The sequence below is a fragment of the Gadus macrocephalus genome, chromosome 23 (assembly GCF_031168955.1).
Source record: "Gadus macrocephalus chromosome 23, ASM3116895v1".
NCBI lineage: Eukaryota > Metazoa > Chordata > Actinopteri > Gadiformes > Gadidae > Gadus > Gadus macrocephalus.
Genome location: NC_082404.1, coordinates 11681673 through 11696954, shown reverse-complemented (window position 1 = coordinate 11696954; position 15282 = coordinate 11681673). Strand labels below are relative to the sequence as shown.

At 44.6% G+C, this 15282-nt stretch overlaps 1 protein-coding gene across 9 annotated transcripts; it reads right to left on the bottom strand.

Moving 5' to 3' along the window:
* Position 1: 1 nt before the first annotated feature.
* mak (male germ cell-associated kinase) lies at positions 2-14567 on the bottom strand. Of its 9 annotated transcripts, none has more exons than XM_060045018.1 (16): positions 14403-14566; positions 12132-12551; positions 10269-10323; positions 9894-10015; positions 8441-8523; positions 8052-8184; positions 7585-7756; positions 6919-7086; positions 5588-5914; positions 4765-4976; positions 4212-4351; positions 3746-3892; positions 2608-2694; positions 1415-1534; positions 1000-1095; positions 2-870 (listed from the first exon to the last, which is right to left on the bottom strand). In XM_060045018.1, the coding sequence occupies exons 2-16, from the start codon at positions 12233-12235 to the stop codon at positions 710-712; spliced, it is 2127 nt and encodes a 708-aa protein (XP_059901001.1). In that variant the 5' UTR covers positions 12236-12551; positions 14403-14566; the 3' UTR covers positions 2-709. The 9 variants fall into 9 exon arrangements, with proteins under 9 accessions (XP_059901001.1, XP_059901000.1, XP_059901002.1 ...); XM_060045017.1 differs by having other exon boundaries at positions 12132-12556; positions 14403-14565; XM_060045019.1 differs by having other exon boundaries at positions 4765-4973; positions 12132-12556; positions 14403-14565.
* Between the last annotated feature and the right edge of the window lie 715 nt (positions 14568-15282).

Sequence of the window (15282 nt, the reverse complement as noted above, 5' to 3'; positions counted from 1 at the left end):
ATATTGTAAAATGTTTACAAAATTACGTTTATTTACTGAATCATACAAATTAACTTGCCATTATTTGAAAAGAATGTAGTAGAACAGGAAATGATCACTTTCAATGCAAAGATGATCTTTATGGCCTAGCATTGGTATGACCCTTCTCTGATGCCATTTCGATGAGCAAAACAACTAAAAACCCTTCAGATACAAAACGACCTTTGACCATGAACACAAATGTATGAAGAATTTCTGGCCACTAATAGACTTCAATAGGCCAACCATGTTGCCTATCCACTCCCCTATTTAGATTTGACCACCTGATCTCCCAAGTTGACCAAATGACCAAAGCACACGATCATAGTTCCTGCAAATATTGTATCCAGCTACACCATAAAAAAGTGCCAGCATGTGAGGAATCGTGGAAAGGACTTCCTCAAAAACATTAAAGGACAAATTGGGTGAAATATTAGAATTTCTACGAAGATGAACGGAGGATTATGATTGAGATGTATATGGAGTTGCTTATATGATATCTAGAATCTGTTTTTATAAAAGTACAGTTAATACAATTTGGAGGAAAAAAAATTAACTCTGGTCCAACTCAGAGAATAAAAGGTGCATTCAGCAACGCAGCAGGAACTCCTTTTGTGCCCCAAAAGTGACTCAGACCTCGCTAAACCCCCAACAGCGAGTGGAGGCAGCCGCCTCGGTCCCCTCCGTCGGGCTACCGATTTCCCCCATATTTGGACGTCCAGTCCACCCTGCCGTGGACCGGCTGTACAGTGGTGGCCCGGGTCAGGAGGTTTCCGGAAGGTTTCCCCAGCGCTGCATAGCCGCTCCCCTTCACCTGAGTTCGGTCCGTCCTCCTCTTCCACCCCTCGTAGTCTAAAAGATCACACCAGTCAGTCAGTCAATCGAATCCATGGCACGAGACACCGGCTTTAGTTCAGTTTGACTACTGTCCACAAGGACGTAAAAACTGAGTTACACTAAGAGTTATATCTTAGTCTTTACCTTCGTGACTTTCACCCATAGAGGAGTTGGATGTGGGCTTGGCCTTGGCAGATTTGCTTTTATCTTTTTTAATTTCAGGAGAGGAAGAAAGGTTTACTGAAAGAGGGTGAAGCAAGTGGAGAAGTGTCAGAGTAAAGTACAGCACAGTGAAGGATCTGAATGAGAGCTGGAGAGTGAGTCGATAGAGAACAGTGTAAAGCTGAAAGAGTGATCAGGGCTGCTCTATGGAGGTCCAAGTTGGGCTAAGATCAACTTTAAAGAAATGAGTAAGTAGAAATATGAATGACAGATGCCCAACTCCATTCCTGAGACAATAACAGCAGAAATGTCAATAGCCTTGAGAAGACTACCCTATGGCCACAGTTTTCTTTTGCGGGCGACTCAAGAGATAAACATGGAGGAGGTGAAGACCTACTTGTGTGTTGGCCGGCCAAGGGAGCCAGCTGAATCCTCTGGCCCACAGACCCCACCTCCTTCTTCTGGAAGGAGGGCATGTAACCGCCGGAGAGGTTGTACTTGGTGCTCACAAAGTTCCCTAAACGACAGACCGGATTGGGAAAAAGCCTCTTCAGGATTAGGAACATTTGTATATATATTGTGTATATAAAAATGTTATCTATCTATTTGAGCTACTATGAGATATTTGGTTTAATGTAAAAAGGTAGTTATAATATGCAAAACAAACATCATACATCCATGGGAGATATGTTAAGTTGATATAAGTCTAAACACACACACACACACACACACACACACACACACACACACACACACACACACACACACACACACACACACACACACACACACACACACACACACACACACACACACACACACACACACACACACACACACAGTAGTGGGGTGTTTCTAAATTCATGGGCATGAATCTTAACGCTTGACAGAGATAAGAATTCACATGAACACCCCTCGCCAGAGGGAGAGGCTACTGTTTGCCGCAGTTTGTGACACAAGTAATAATAAAGGCTTGACAGGACGGATAAATACGTGATTGAAGTCATTCAAGTGGGCAAGCAACGCCTTCGATCCACTGTGGTCCACCGTTGGTCGTGGATGGTTATCAGTATAATTAGTCAAATGTGTCATTGTTCCCCTTTGCGGGAGATTTCGATTCTTCTCAAATTCAGCCTCAGTTTAGCCTCTGGGTTTTCTTAGTTCTCGGCATAGCGTGTGTATTAGGGGACAACAGCAGGGGTTTCCAGCTCCCTGCCCCTCTTTCGCATGGTAACCAGTTGGTTGAAAACCAACTCCCCCCCAACCCCCCCCCCCCCCCCCCCCCCCCCTCCCCACCTCAAGTCTGTTACACCAACTGCCATGCCGGTTGTTAGTTTATCTGCCTTCGCCCCTGGGCTACCGCGAGCGCTCAATCAATACAAAGTTTGTTTACCCCCGGTTAATATTACCTCAACGATTCAGCCATGATGTGCTCAACGACTGCCAATGACACGTGGTGTAAAGTTCATTAACATGTTGGTTTTGAAGCCGGTGTTGGCAATGGAATAATATAACGACAATTATACTGTAGCTATGGCTAGTCATTACGGGACAGGTTGGGGAACTGGCAACCGCTTGCTACGGAAATACCTTTGCAGGGATCAATTTTCTCCAGTATTCTCTCCTTAACAACCGTTTTCTCTGCCGTGCTTTCCAGTGACTTACTGGCCCCCTCTTCTACCCTCGTAGCGACGACAGTGAGATGAGGGAGGGACGCATGCAAGGGGTGAAGAAAACACAAAGAAAGACAGAAAAGTAAACGCAAGACAACTGAAGGAAGGGCGCAGGGGGAATAGGGGAGGTGTATGACTTTCTTTCAGAAACCCTTAAAGGAATGCAATGGCATTTGGAACGCCCGTCAGTCTTTCTCGCAAAGCGCTGAAAGAACGTATTTGCCGCCCAGGTCCGTGTAATACTTAACATTAAAAATTAAAACAGTTGAATGAGAAGAAATAAGTAATGGAATGAATGGGCCCCACATCTAAAACAAACAGTGGTGGCTGAAGGCCCCCCCCCCCAGGGGCCCATGAAGAGACACTTGATCTTACACCAACAGTCTTAATCTCATGAATAAGAAATGCGGAGGGAGGGACAGGAGCAGAAGAAGAAGGAGTGAAACAAGGAGCGGAGGCACGCAGACAGAGTGAAGGAGACGCCGGGAGAAGCAGCACAGCATGGGCACATATTGTGTATCGGTCTACATGACAAATGAATTATACAGGTACTGCCATTGCTCCCGGAGCCCTGGCCTCTTTAAGTGCACTCAAAACAAGCGCTTTGTTCCTGGCCCCCGTTACCACTGATCATTCAGTCCAACACATTAGCCGCGTCATTAGCATTTAGGTGGACACAAGAAGTGTCAAATTATTCAAGGCCAGGTAACCCTAAGAGGCTTCGGCGTCGGAGTACGATAGGACACAACAGGGATAACCAGGATCCATTCATTATTAACGCTCCTCGTTGCAATGTAAAAATAGCCGCCCTCTGCTCTGCACCTGGACACCAGAGTGGTTCAATGAATTGTGCTTGGGCAACCTGGGGACTGCCGTTTGATTAACTTACAGGCCGTAGCTAATTGTGTGGTGGTAGTTAAAGTAAAAGTTTCCAGAATCCTGCCATGCATGGCAATGGAATGGAAACACTGCAGTACAAATGTGTTTTTTCTGCACAGCCTTTTTTCCATACAGAACAAACATCGCCTGTCTATATAATTCAGATGGCGCCTTACCTTGATTGGCTCTGTGGACCGATACACCTCCACCAATAGGAGCGAGAGGTTTGGCCACCACGTTGCTGGAGTTGTCCCATAGGTCCCGGAGGGTGGCACCGCTCAGCTCCTTGTCCACGTTGGAAGGCTGGTTCTTGCCTATCAACCCTTGAGCAACACAGGTCATGTGGTCATGCACCGCTTTCTTAACACTGAAACTTAACACAAGCCGGAGGCCAAAGTGCTTCTCAAGGGGAGGGCATTTCTTTTTAGGTTCCATACCTTCAGACAAAATGTACACAAACTGAGAACAATATCTATCTATGGAGAGCATTTTGGCCATTAACTAATGTTCTATGTGCCTATATCTATTTAATCTATTAATTCACAATTACAATGATAATATATTAGATGTCTACAATTGTGTTCATACACACCAGTGGCTCCACTACGATGTATTTTTGTTTTGTGACGCAGTGCTCCCTACCTGGCAGGTATCTTGATTGGCTGAGATAGTGCTGTCGCGCAGAAGACACGGGGACACTGGCGTCTATTTGGCCGACCTTGATATTGCTGGGTAGCTTGGTAACTGTGCTGAAGGAATACAATGGCTTCTGCTCTCTAGGCCTGTGAGAAGGAGAAGAAATCAAAACATACTTTCAATCCAGCGGTCGAGGAAATCCAAGGAAAGTCAGACCGATTTACAGGATCTCCTCTAATTAAAGACGGATGGCCGGAGAAAGGTGTTGAATGTAAAATAATAAAATAAAATAATATGTATGGATTATAGATAGACGATTTTTGACGGACAATGATCCAATAAAAGAGAGACAGTGAGCGATTGAGTGTGTGTGTGTGTGTGTGTGTGTGTGTGTGTGTGTGTGTGTGTGTGTGTGTGTGTGTGTGTGTGTGTGTGTGTGTGTGTGTGCTTGTGTGTGTGTGTTTGTGTGCGTGCGTGTCATTCCAGGGATAATGTGTCCATTGACACACGCGTGTGTGACCAACGGAGGTACACACGGGTCCCAGAGGGAGGAACTCACTGCCGGGGCTGCTCCTTCAGCCTCCCCTCCTCCTCCACGTGCCCCAGGCTGGGCCTCTTGGAGTGGGGGACGGCGGCCTCCGTGGGGTCCGACTCGTCCCAGCTGTCGGCGGCGCGGACCCCAGTCTGGCCCCAGCGCCGGCGGCCGCTCTTCAGTGGCCCCGCCCCCGCCGCCCCGCCGTTCTCACTGACCACCGCCGCCGCCGCCGCCTTCTGGGAAGGAACGAGACACTGGAGTCCATCACCTGGAACCATCTTCAGTTATCAGGGCCACTGTCAATTCAGCTCTCAAACTAATGCTTTATTTATTTAATGGAGAGTGGAATCATAATGCAGATATTATAATGCAGTCTCTTAATAATAAAATACTGAGTCTTAACAATTCAGATCCAGGCAGTCCTTTTCTTACCCCATCCGTTATTTAAACAGTAAAGACCTGGCCCACGGGGGGATTCTCGGATTCAACCTGTAGGGGGTCTTAGCCCCAAATAGGATGGACATTCTTTTAGATCTGCAATGGTTTATGATGTAGGCAATCAGTACCGTAACTAGGGGACATCCAGGTTGATGATGTGAAACGGGGATAGGAGGATTTGATGAACTTTTGGCTGCGGGGGGGGGGGGTCAGACCCCTTAGCCCCTAGTCTACAGCATCCCTCCCCTTATCCTTTATTAAACTAGTCTCACTACAAAATCACCCTTCCATTGAAAGATGTACTTGTCCAAATCCGAGCCAATCATCCAATAGTGGTTTGGCGCCAAATAACAACAAGCCCTTGGGTTCAAACCGAGCGAGAACATGCCCTGACGGAGTAGAGCCGTACCGTATGGTGGCCAGGGTCTCCGTGCTTGGGCTCGGCCTGGGACACGGGGACCTGCTGCGGGGGCTGCTGCTGGGGGGGTTGGTTCGGCTGCTGGTGGGGGGCGTGGTGTGGCTGCTGGCTCTGCTGGGGGGGCTGCTGGGGGTGACTGTTGAGGGACCGGGTGGAGGAGGTGGACGAGGCCTTGGACTCTGGGGAGGAATACAGCTGGGGGGTCACCTTGGCCGGCTGGACCTCGTTCGGGGACTGAGGCCTGGCTTTGACCTTCCGTGCCTCCTGGCTCTGGGATCCCAGCACCTGGCCCACCTGGAAGTAGGGGTACCGCAGCGACTGGACCCACAGCCGAGGGGAGGGACCGGGGAAAAGGGAAGGGGTTTTTAGATTGGGATGAAATGCTAAGTTAACATTGTTCAGCGTGTTTAGGATGGTGCAAGCGTCTTGAGTGTTCAGTGTGTTCCTTTTGGTTGAACACACGTGGTGACGTGTGCACAAGAGGAAATGGCTCCTTAAACCCCTGTTTTCAAAGTGAAGGTGAAACCGTCATTTTCCATTATATAGTTGTATTCTTGGAATAATTCGTGACCTTGGCAGAATTTAAATGCCCCCTGAAGGCCATTAGCACAGGGTGATGTAAAACGACAAACAACGAGATCCCTGACTCACACTCACAGCAGGATATATGCAATTACAGCTTTTCATATCCAATTGCTCATGAGTCACCGATGCTGATCCTGAGAACTGAGAACCAGCTGATTAACTGGCCCCATGTGACCAGGGAGGTCATGTGACCGGGGAGCTGGCTTAGGCTTAGGAAACACTTTAGATGATTAGCTTGACGCAGTTCTGGGAACAGGTGTCTGACATAGAAGATGGAATATGCGATAAAACCAAATTAAAAACGTTAAATTACATTTCACAGTATTATCCTGCTGTAGTCTGATACTAGTAGCATATATAAATATATGCAATGAATGCTGTTATGTCATACATTGTATTAAGCGTTTTTACCACTTACTTTTATTAGACGATTTGGAGTAACAACAAACCTTATTAGCAAACAGCTTTTTAAGTGATGCAAATGGCCCAGAAACACTAACAACAATGCACCCTTTCGCATGCAAACGCCGAGAGAGCCTTATTGTTGCGTTTGTTTGGGCTACCCCGCGGAGGACCTGTGGATCATACTCCCTATCAAAGGCATTCAAACGGACAGATTACCATGGGAATGAAGGGGGGGCATTATGAGCGGAGGCCTTTAACTTGCAGAGTGGCCGCTGTCACCGCGTCTCCGACCGCCCACTCTGACAGCCGGCGTGCGTCTCCCCCTGTCTCACCTGCACCGCCGTGGGCCTCTTCTTGGGGTCCCACTGCAGCATGTCCCTCATCAGGGCGATGGCCTCGCTGCTGGCGTTGGGGATGAGCGTCTTCAGGTGGGTGGGCACGCACTGGGGGAAGCGGAAGCTCATGGCCGAAGCCAATTGGTAGCCCTCCGGCCAGTCGGACTGCAGGAGAGGAGGAGGAAGGTACTGTGAGAAAATATACACGCTATGACGTCATTAAAAAAAAAATCACGCACATTTGAAAATCTTCTGTGGAGACATTCTGTGATCTATTTGGACCGTACTAGAGCTTGGCTTTGAGACCATTAGTCATTAATAACTCAGAGACCAGAGTTGTGCATCACATTTGATGGCACCGAAGACGACTCTGTACAAACATTTTCATGAATGAATTGTCTCTGCTGAAAAGTTACTTTTCCAAATTGACACGCCCAACTGTATAGGCCATCAATCCGGCAGAGTTTATGCAAATTCATTGCATTAATATTATTCCTTCAAACCCCTGATCATGGCTTCACCATCATGACCATATTTGGTGAGGGTGGTCTTCCTATGCACGGGCTGCATCATTAGCTGCACCTCACTTTTCTTTCGACTTTAGCTTCAGTTTTCCACTTTACAAAAGCGTGGGCATATCAAAACCAACGCTGAGACCCCCACCTTCTTGACGGTGCCCAGGACCTGGCAGATCTTAAAGATCTCGTCCACCTCGCTGTTGCCAGGGAACAGAGGTCTGAGGGTGTATAGTTCGGCCATGATGCAGCCCACCGCCCACATGTCGATGGGAGAGCTGTAGGTGGAGGACCTGAGCAGCACCTCTGGAGCACGGTACCTGCAGAGAGAGAGGGAGCGAGGGAGGGAGAGGTAGACAAAGGGAGAGAGAGAACCAACATGCTGCCGTGAGCAAACCAAATAACACTCCATTTATAAAACTCCCCTCACACACAAAATAAATGTCTTCATACAGCCTGTTTCCTATAAGAAACTTTCTTAGAATGTATAAAATAACATAACATTCCCTGTGCCTTACATCCCATAGGCTTTAAATAAGATTCAAGTAAAATAATATATACTGTGTATACATAAAAAATGTGGTGTTTGGAGCATGCAAAGTGGAGCTCCGTTACCATCTGGTGGAGACGTAGTCGGTGTACGGAGGCCTGGAGCGGATCTCTCTGGCCAGGCCAAAGTCTGCGATCTTGACCAGCTCCGGCCCCATGCACAGCAGGTTCTCTGGCTTCATGTCCCGGTGGAAGAAACCTGGCAGCACGACCAATGCATTATGTTAGAAAAGCCCACTTTGTGCCATGCTTATAACAAATTTGGTTTAACAACCAAAGCTGAATACACTCTCCATGCGCACACTTCTGTCACACACTCTTCACACAGGTACAAGTCAGGGAGACATCACAAGCAGCGAAGACTACTTTGCAACAGAAGTCATTCAAATGGAAGCACGCTTAATGGTAAAAACGATATTACAGAGGCAAATGAATGACAGAGCGAAGCGTCTTACCATGCTTGTGCACAAAAGCCAACCCAGAAATCACTTGAAACATGATGTTCCTAATCTCATTCTCTGTGAACATCTTATTCTCCCTAAGCGCAGGCAAGATGGCGGCAAGTAAAAGGATGGAAACCGAAACCGAGAAAGAAAGGAAGAAGAAAAAGAGAAAAATAGAAAGATAAATTAGTTTAAAGGACAGGGACAGCGTGGGGAAAAGTACATGCATATTCCATTACAAGATTTGAACCTTGACATGTATAAGGCAACCACAAACTTCAATTACGTCCTGTGTTTCCTGGGCAGAATTCACTTGCCCTCGTTGCGTAGGACAAGCCTTCATAGTTCTCCCTTTTGGTTGCATTATAAATGCGTACATACATGTGTGTGATCCACACATCCATTCACCAGCGCAGTACCGGCCCACCTTCCACCCACAGAGTTAGGCGGGATTGCTGACATAAGAGAGTTGCAGAGGGTTCACCAACTACAAGAACATGTTGACTTCACCTGCACTAAGCATAACAGAATCAGTCGACTGAGTAGCTGTTAATGAAGCCAGTTGATAAAGTTATGTTTTTTTGTTTGTTAAATATTTGTTTTATTGCAGTACTGACTTCTTCTTGGGAAACTATCTCCTCCTAGTGGTCCAAACAAGCTTCAAGCAGCGGACCTTAACTTTAGTTCCATTCAAAAAGAAAATACACAGTACATGCTCAAAGATATTGATTGTGAAGATGTACATGCTTCTCCATTTCTGGTGAGAGCGTAATGAGTGTAACGGTTGGGTCAGATGATTATCTTATCTCGTAGTGTGTGCTCCCCACTCTCGTATGTCTGCGACAGGTGAACAACAGCGCCACCTACCGTGTTTATGCATAAAACACAGGCCTTGTAAAATCTGAAAGCTTATGTTTCTGATCACTGATTCTGGGAACAATTTGTTTCTGCAAACATAAACAAAAAATATTATAGATATCTTGTGAGGGTTCTCACGAATGGGCACATCAATTAATAGCTTTGTTTGTAAGCATAAACGTGCGTGCTTATTGGTGATTTATTGGCTGTGGTTGAAAAGCAAAAGACAGTTTGCATAAGAAAAGTGACGGACAAAATGATTTTTAAAAAGCTGACGGGACGTTGGTTTTTCCAACAACACTCAAATCAGACTCTTAGGCCATAACTGCGTCAGATGTACATGTACATTTATGAAAGCATTATGATATCATTGTTGGATTGGATCACAGCCCTTCTTCATCCTGAAAAGGACATTGTACAGGCAAACGTGCAGCCAACATGATCAAAATAATTGTTTAAAGTTAAGTGGTAGTTTAAAAAGGGTGTATTTCATGCCTTAACATGGATGCGCTTTTGCCCTTTGTCTCTGCCAATAGACCAAAGTTAGGTTTAGTGTATTCTGTGTATAATATGCAGAGGAGTGGTTCTGTTTTTCATTTCATTTTACCTGTCTTTCATGAGCTGGTAGAGGTTCTCCTTCATGTACTCAAAGACAAAGTAAAGGTTGTCGTTCTCTCTGATCACCTCCTTTAGTTTCACCACGTTGGCATGGTTCAACTTCTTCAAAGACTGCCACACAGGAAAATGAAATTCAATGCAGGTGCCTGGAAAATGTTACCCAATACTCTGACTAATGTGATATATATATATATATATATATATATATATATAGACAAAGTAAAGGATATATATATATTACTACAGCTATCACTACTACTACTGCGAATAATGGTAATTAAAATAATAGATAAAAAAAATATTAATAAATTAAACAGCAGGCACAATTCCACAATTAATGCTCCATTCCGCCAGAGATTCCTACCTTGACTTCTCTCAAGTTCATGCACTCTTCCCATGAGTAAAACTTCCTCTTCATCCTACACAACACAGAGGCCATGATGAAGACAGGGCTTATACATCACACTCATGTCTTTGCATAAATGTCATTGGGCCTCCACATCAATAATGCAAAACCCAGCGCCTCGGATTTCAGCTTATTTCTTTCTTTTCATCAGGAACATTCCCGGCATTGGGTCTGTAACCTGAGAACGCGCTGGTCGTGTTAAACTGCTTTGATAACTCAATGACAGGTGTCTCTTTCATCCAGAAACTCTTACAGCCGTGGCCAGTCCGTACACTGTTGAAGGTTTAAAATTAATATTAATGAGTGAAATTACATAATGTGTGTGTCAGTGATGGTAATCTGTTACACATAATAACAGACACGTGACAAGATTTTATAAGGCAGTGTTCCACAAATGGGGGTTCCCCTAGAGGTACTTTGAAGGATTGCAGAGGGTACTAAAAAACAAATTAGAAAAATAGTCAATTTTCTTTTGTTTTAATATTGGTTATGAACAATTGTATAATCATTTTTATTGAATAGTTGAATTGGAATTGCACCTTAATAAAATTCTGTAAATCTAAATAATGACTTTCAAGTTTGGTAAATCAGAAAGATTGAATGATTTAGTAACATTTAAAAAGATTTTTTTTTTTTTCAGTTTTCAACTTGTGAAAGGGGTTCTTGGCTTTTAAGTGGTACACCTTTTAAGTGGTACACTAGATAGGAAAGATGAGCACCACTGGCATAAGGTCGCACTGTGCAAGACCGAAAGTGACCTCTGTCTTTGGAGTAATGCAAGTGCTACGGAGCACGACAATATCTGGTTCCTGTTCTCCGGGCAGCCGCCCAGTGGCGCTCGTCTCGCCACACACACACACACACACACACACACACACACACACACACACACACACACACACACACACACACACACACACACACACACACACACACACACACACACACACACACACACACACACACATAAATACACAGACCAGCAGAAGCAGCAGCAGCAACCCAACACAAGCTGGGCTGTACTTTCACTCCTGCTCACACCCCTACCGCAGGTGTAGTCTTACACATAGAGCAGCAGCTTACCAGTTAGTTGGAATCACCCCCACCCCCACCCTAAGGTGCCTCATCCATTATGGAGACCCCACCCTGCCGGACGCATGCATGTCCAAAAGGACCCCGTTGAAATAAACGCTTGTAAACTGAAGTACGCTTTCCGTGGTGACGAGAGTGTGTGTACGTAGTAGTGTGGTTTAGTGTAGTGTGTGTGTGTGTGTGTGTGTGTGTGTGTGTGTGTGTGTGTGTGTGTGTGTGTGTGTGTGTGTGTGTGTGTGTGTGTGTGTGTGTGTGTGTGTGTGTGTGTGTGTGGCTAACATTTCAACAGCGTTTTGAGATTTGCTTGGTTGTTCTCTTTTGTTTCAGAGGCCTGGTCAAAGCATGGTCTAGAGATAGACTACAATACTGCAGGGGAGGATGCAGCTTTTTAACGTTTCAAAGTCAATTATTTGATGATCATGTTATATGACATGCATTTGTAATGAATGAATCAGGAAACAAGGTTCATTTTAAGTAACGCCATCGATGGAGACATTAAACAAGATGCCGCTAGGGTCAATCCAGTCTTCCCTATGTGTGAGCAAAGCCAACCCTCAACCGACCAGACCCCTGCAAGGAACTGTATCTCACCATGTAAACAAGGACTGACAAATCATATCTTATCTTATCCCTAGCTTTAGTTTCAGCCCCGTAGCTTTTCCCATCGAGGCATTGCATCGAGGGTCTTGGCTCTACACCTCACAGGCGCCACAACATAAGGCCGCTCACCTCTTGATGGCCACCAGCTCTCCGGACTCGATGCTGCGGCCCATGAGCACGCTGCCGTAGGTGCCATCCCCGAGCTGCCTCAGCGTGGTGTAGCGGTTCATCATGGCTCAGGCCTCGTTCACTTCATGGGAAAAAGTACCGTCGGAAAAGAGCTAGAGTGGTTTTGGTTCATTGGCTGTTTGTTTCTTCTATCGGCCGATTCTGGAAAGACCCATTCCTTATTACTTTCAAATCAAATTCAGAGTCTTTGTCTTGTGGGTCAGGGGAGGGGGGGTTCTGGAGTGGATAAGGAAGGGTGATGAGGCGTTTTGGGTCATCACGAGGCATCTTGGATCAGCAACGGATCCATCGTTTCCCCCTCTCTCTCTCTCTGGCTGGAGTCTGGGAGTGGTTCAACCGACCGTTGACTCGCTGTCCTCGCTACCCTTTGGGTGAATAGGAGAAAAACGTCAGCCACAGCACACAGAGTGAGAGAGAGAGAAACACAGTGAGAGAGCCAGTTGAGAAAGAGAGACAAACGACACGGAGACAACTGGTTAACACTAACCAGGAGTGAAGATCCACAATCAAATAACCTGACAACTGAGTCAGTAACTTTAAAGGCACCCAGTGCAACTTTCGAGGCTTAAAAATAAACATTCAATTTCTAGTCTTTTTTACACGTAGTAAGTTTCAATAACTCCATACCATTACATACCGACATTCAAGCAGCAAAGATGAAACGTCGTTGTGTGGTGAGAACTGATAGAAAATCGATAACAACAACAATGCCGCCATTTTCTTTATTTTTTGTAACCTACAATAAATAAAGCAGGCTTCCAGTCAATGGAAAAATGGCTTCTCCCCACCGGCGATTGTTGTTGTTTACGATTTTCTATCAGTTCTCACCACACAACGACGTCTCATCTTTGCTCCTTGAATGTCGATATGTAATGGTATGGAGTTATTGAAACTTACTACGTGTAAAAAAGACTAGAAATTGAATGTTTATTTTTCATTGAATGTTTACATAAAGTTGCACTGGGTGCCTTTAAACGGGCTGGGCTGGTAAAATGGATTATGTGCGTGTGAGTGAGTCAGAGACTCCAACATGGCGGCCCCAGGGAGATGACAGAGCCAGGCCCAGGTAGATTAGGGCCTACAAGAGATGTAAATAGAACATTACATCATAGCCATGCTTACCAGCAAGCTTGCCTTCTAGAAGCTTGCCTTGCAATAGGATTTGATTCTGCCATGGACTACAGTAATGCTGCTGTGTAATTGAAACATTCAGCAAACATGTTGAAGTACACATGTTTGTTTGCAATCTTCATATCAATAACTTTTTGTAATGTTGCACAAATTTGTATTAATTGGTTAATGCCTGAAGTTTTGTAATGTATTCAAATAACAAACTCTGGTATCAAATAGAACATTTATATCCTGGTTTGATGATAATGTGGAAAAGGGTTGACCGCATGTCTTTTAGGGCCTGTCGAATAGGTCCTAAGGGTATTTATTACTGTCTGGGTAAGCAATTCCATTGTGTAATTATTTGGCAACTCAAGTCTACTGGGAAAGGAACCTTTTCCTAGAAATGACAGCAAAGTCATTAATTATGTCGTTATTAAATTATCCCAGAGTTGGTATCTTGCAACTTGTGACCACAACACTTTGTTTATTTTATTTTATATTGTTATACAATTGAGTACTCATTAAAGATTGTAATGGTCTTTACACATCTATGCTATTTCTATCAAATTAATTGAATGAACATAAAGGCCTACTGATAAAACCAGTAGGCTTATTAGGCCAGCAGCCAAATGCTTGACTACACTCTCACAAATGGCAATCTGTTGTCAAGGGATTAAAAGACTTAGACGGAATTACTTGAGTGTAGCCAAGACACATGGCAATCAGAAGATATACAAGGTCAATTAAACAGAAAATAAGAGTGTACTAACAACATAGGAAGAGATTTGCAACCCAGTAAGCATACATACATTTACTCAATCATGTAAAGAGTTAGAAGGGAAACTGAACCAATTGTTTAGCCTAAACATTTCACCGATAAACAAGATATGCAATATATAGTTCAATCACAGATTGTTGACAGAACACCAAAATAATGAGTCGTATAAAACAAAAAGCAATAGACAAAAAGTAAACTGTAATCATTCACGTTACAGTGATGCACTTGTTGAGGTCTGCTTGATGACAGACCTGCACCATTCAACTCCTCCAAATAGTGCATTCGCAGCAGTTTGACTAAAACATTAACTTCAGACTCACCATTCCCGGGTGGGGTCCCTCTGTTTGGCCGTTGTCTGTGCCCGGTGATAACGCACGACCCTTCAGATAACATAAATGGAGTTATCATCAGTGACAGGCGTGTTGTCTGACTGTATGGCTGCTCTCCTTGGAAACGTACACACAAGCAGGGGAACGGGTTGGCTGCCAGGGAGGACCACGTGACCGAGGATCACTGGGCGTTGTGGTTTCTGGTTGTAGTACTGCTTGAGACGTCCCGTCCCGTAGGTGGGAACCTTCAGTTTGACCACTAGGTGGCGCTGCAGGGTAGTTGTAGAACAGTACATTAATAGACGCACTAAAAAGCGACCTCGGCCATTTGAAATTAGGCAGATCCCCAAGACTTAAAAAAAGATTTATGAATGTATGAGAGTTAAATTTGGCTCTGTTTTGTTGTTTTAAAATGAATGGCGTACCTCAGTTTGAAAGAGGTGTTGTTTGGTTTTATAATAAAAATCCTATATTAGCCTAAAAGCTGTCTTAGATAGGCTATCTGTAGCTAAAATAAAATAACCATGAGTAAATTAAACAAAATCAACATATATGTTTAGCCTACATTTTACTCTTCTTTGTTCTGTTGTTTTAATTATTATTCATATTGTGTGTATTTATTATTTCCATTTTATATTTTCACTCTTATGTTTATAGTTTCGCAGTCGGGGCTACTAATTGTTCATTGCTGACCAATATCATGATGAGGAGGATCCGACCATCCTCTTGGCCAGCTGGGGGCTGCACCTGCACGTGAGGGATGTTAAAAGGCCTATCGTCCTTTTAAACCAGATATGTGTGCTTTGACCTGAAACTGAACTTTATAGACCTCAACCATTTATTAAACCTAATGCATTTCGAATTTTATTTT